At 37.0% G+C, this 2814-nt stretch overlaps 1 protein-coding gene across 4 annotated transcripts in view; it reads left to right on the top strand.

Moving 5' to 3' along the window:
* LOC107715875 (talin-1-like) overlaps positions 1 to 2814 on the top strand; it is a 109819-nt gene that overhangs the window by 72254 nt on the left and 34751 nt on the right. For 3 of the 4 annotated variants that reach the window (XM_016522109.1, XM_016522112.1, XM_016522110.1), the window contains 3 exons: positions 66 to 159; positions 1872 to 1961; positions 2060 to 2182. In XM_016522109.1, the coding sequence (XP_016377595.1) occupies positions 66 to 159; positions 1872 to 1961; positions 2060 to 2182 (307 nt within the window). The remainder of the gene's footprint in view (positions 1 to 65; positions 160 to 1871; positions 1962 to 2059; positions 2183 to 2814) is intronic. The other variant, XM_016522111.1, reaches the window with a different exon arrangement.

Genomic DNA, 2814 nt, shown 5'->3' with positions numbered 1-2814 from the left:
GATCTCTCGCACTATTCCTTCCCTTCCTAGCAAACTCTAATGTCTCTCTCTCTCTCTCTCGATAGCGCTGTGACAGACAGCATTAATCAGCTGATCAGCATGTGTACCCAGCAGGCTCCGGGACAGAAGGAGTGTGACAACGCTCTCCGTGAGCTTGAGGTGCTTCTGCTCTCTCTTTTACTTCTCATCTTTTCTGTGTTCATCAGTTTGTGTGAGTGACAGCGATTGAATTCTCTCATATTCAGATCCGGTCTCAATCTGTTTTATGAGGAGAGATGACACACCTTTTGTGCCACGAGTTGTCCCTTTTATTACATTATTTATTAGAATAATGTAATAAAATGCTTCAAAAATATGTAGTTTTTGTATATACATGTTCTTCCGTACGCATATGTGCTGCATGAATTGAAATCCTGTTTGATATTGAGCTGCAGTTATTTGTTGTGCTGTTTTTGGATGATATTGAAAATGTCAGCAAAGCAACAGAACACATTTTCAAGGCAGCATTGTTTTGATTTTTCTTCTCAGCTACAGAATCCATTCATACTTGTTTTTTTAGACAAGTTAGACTACTGTTCAAAAGTTTGGAGTCAGTAAGACGAAGTCTCTTCTGCTCACAACAGCTGCATTTATTTGATCAAAAGTACCGTAAAACAGTAATATTGTAAAATATTATTGCAATTTAAAATAACTGACAGAATATTAAGTAGAGGGCGGGCTTTTATTCTTGCGCTCCTCCTCTCATCCCTCACTCGCCGCAAACTAATGGTTGGAGGGGCGTGGTTAAGCAAATTCTGCCCAAGCCGTCATCAGAGCAGGAGTGCCATTCCGGAGCGGGAGCAAATGATCAGATTTTGATTAAGGATTAGCAAAATTAAAAAATTCTTTTTTCAGAGGATTAACTTGCACTGATTAATTGTTCACCTTAAGACTAACAATGTTCACTAACAAAATAAATATTGTACATTTTGATTTCATGCAAACTTTAAAGTGCAGTCACATTAGGAAAAGTGCAGCAAAATTTCGCAAAACAAAATCTCCATCATCTGTAGCATAGAGATGTATAAAGCACAGCTCACACAGAAGGCACTTTCAAACCAAGCTGTTTTTTTGGTAACATACAGGAACCCATGTGACCTATTTGAATCGCACACAAAATTTCTCAAAGCAATGGTAAATGTGAGCACATCTTTAGAATTTGGCCAAAAGCAGGCCGTTATAAGTTATCCAACTACTATTTGAAAGCATCTAAAATGCAGCTCGCTGTGATTTAGAACAGAGTCCGATGTTGTGCTGTGTGATGGCATGCTAGCCAAACAGTGTCTGCTGATTTGATGCTTGAGAAACATTTCTGATTATTATCAATGTTGAAAACAGTTGTGATGCTTCATATTTTTGTGGAAATGTATACTTTTTTCATTATTCTTTTATTAATAGAAAGTTCAAATCAATAGCATTTATTTAAAAATGAAATCTTTTGTAACATAAATGTTTTTTATTGTCACTTTTGATCAGTTTAATGCATCCTTGCTAAATAAGGGATTGTTATTTTTTAATCTTACTGACTTCAGACTTTTGAACGGTTTTGTTTGTTTTGTAATTAACTTGATATGTTTTAAGAAACGTAATCTGAACGTTAAAGATCTTTGTTCTAGTGTGGACACACAGTTTTCATTTTATTTGTTCACATCTTAAAATGAACCTAAACAGCACTGAATGTTTAATAGCAAAACATTTGCACAAGAAAGCATTTGCTTTCTCTAGAATTATTTACTTTTCGAACTAAATCCTAAAACCTGGACATACCAAAAACCTCAGAGCAATATTAATTTGCCTTATCTGTTTTGTGTGTGCTAACTGTGTGTCTGCAGACGGTCAGAGGAATGCTGGAGAATCCCACAGAAGCGGTCAGTGATATGGGCTACTTCGACTGCATTGACAGTGTGATGGAGAACTCAAAGGTGTGCCACATATCAGCTTCACAATGAAAAGGCTGAAAAGTATATATTTAACCATATCACCCAGTCACCATTGATGTTAATGTTGATGTTGTGTGCAGATTTTGGGAGAGGCCATGGCTGGCATTTCCCATAATGCCAAGAACAGCAACTTACCAGAATTTGGAGACTCGGTCAGTTCAGCGTCGAAAGCGCTGTGTGGTCTCACTGAGGCAGCCGCTCAGGTAAAAACACTGTGTGTGTGTGTGTGTGTGTGTGTGTGTGCGTTATGTTAGTTATATATCTGATTTTTGGGTGGGTTTCCAACATAAACGTTGATTAATTCTAACAAATAAAATAAGGCAGCCACAAAACTCTTTCTTTAACTTGTATTCCTTTCAATTTAAATGATACTAGCGAAAACAATACACATTTTGCACCAAACACAACAGTGATAATATCAATCAAACACCACTTGTTCATCTGAGATCAAAAATTGGCCCATCTTGATCAAACTATGAATCAAGTCCTTGAGTGTGAAAGCACTAAATGTTTAAAAGTCAAAGAAAGTAGTCTTATCTGTGATCATGTTAGACATTGAAGAAGTCCAATGGCAACAACGACTGAAGTAGGCCCAAACGTTGTCCTTGAATCACAATTATAATCCGTATTGTAAAGCGTCGAATCAGTCCTTAAAGCAACACCATGGTAGGGAACCAAACAGATAGCCTTTAGTAGGCCTACTTGCCAACTCCATCAACGAAGATTCCAATTCAATCCACAACGCTTCCATATGTATCAAGCATAACATAGGGAAAAAACCCTTCTACAAACAGAAAAAACACTTCAATTATTATGCTCTTACTACCAATTAAAC

This window comes from Sinocyclocheilus rhinocerous, unplaced genomic scaffold (assembly GCF_001515625.1).
Source record: "Sinocyclocheilus rhinocerous isolate Xijiao unplaced genomic scaffold, SAMN03320098_v1.1 scaffold178, whole genome shotgun sequence".
In the NCBI taxonomy this organism is placed as follows: domain Eukaryota; kingdom Metazoa; phylum Chordata; class Actinopteri; order Cypriniformes; family Cyprinidae; genus Sinocyclocheilus; species Sinocyclocheilus rhinocerous.
The sequence above is the reverse complement of the archived record's forward strand: the minus strand, read 5'-3'. Positions and strand labels throughout refer to the sequence as shown.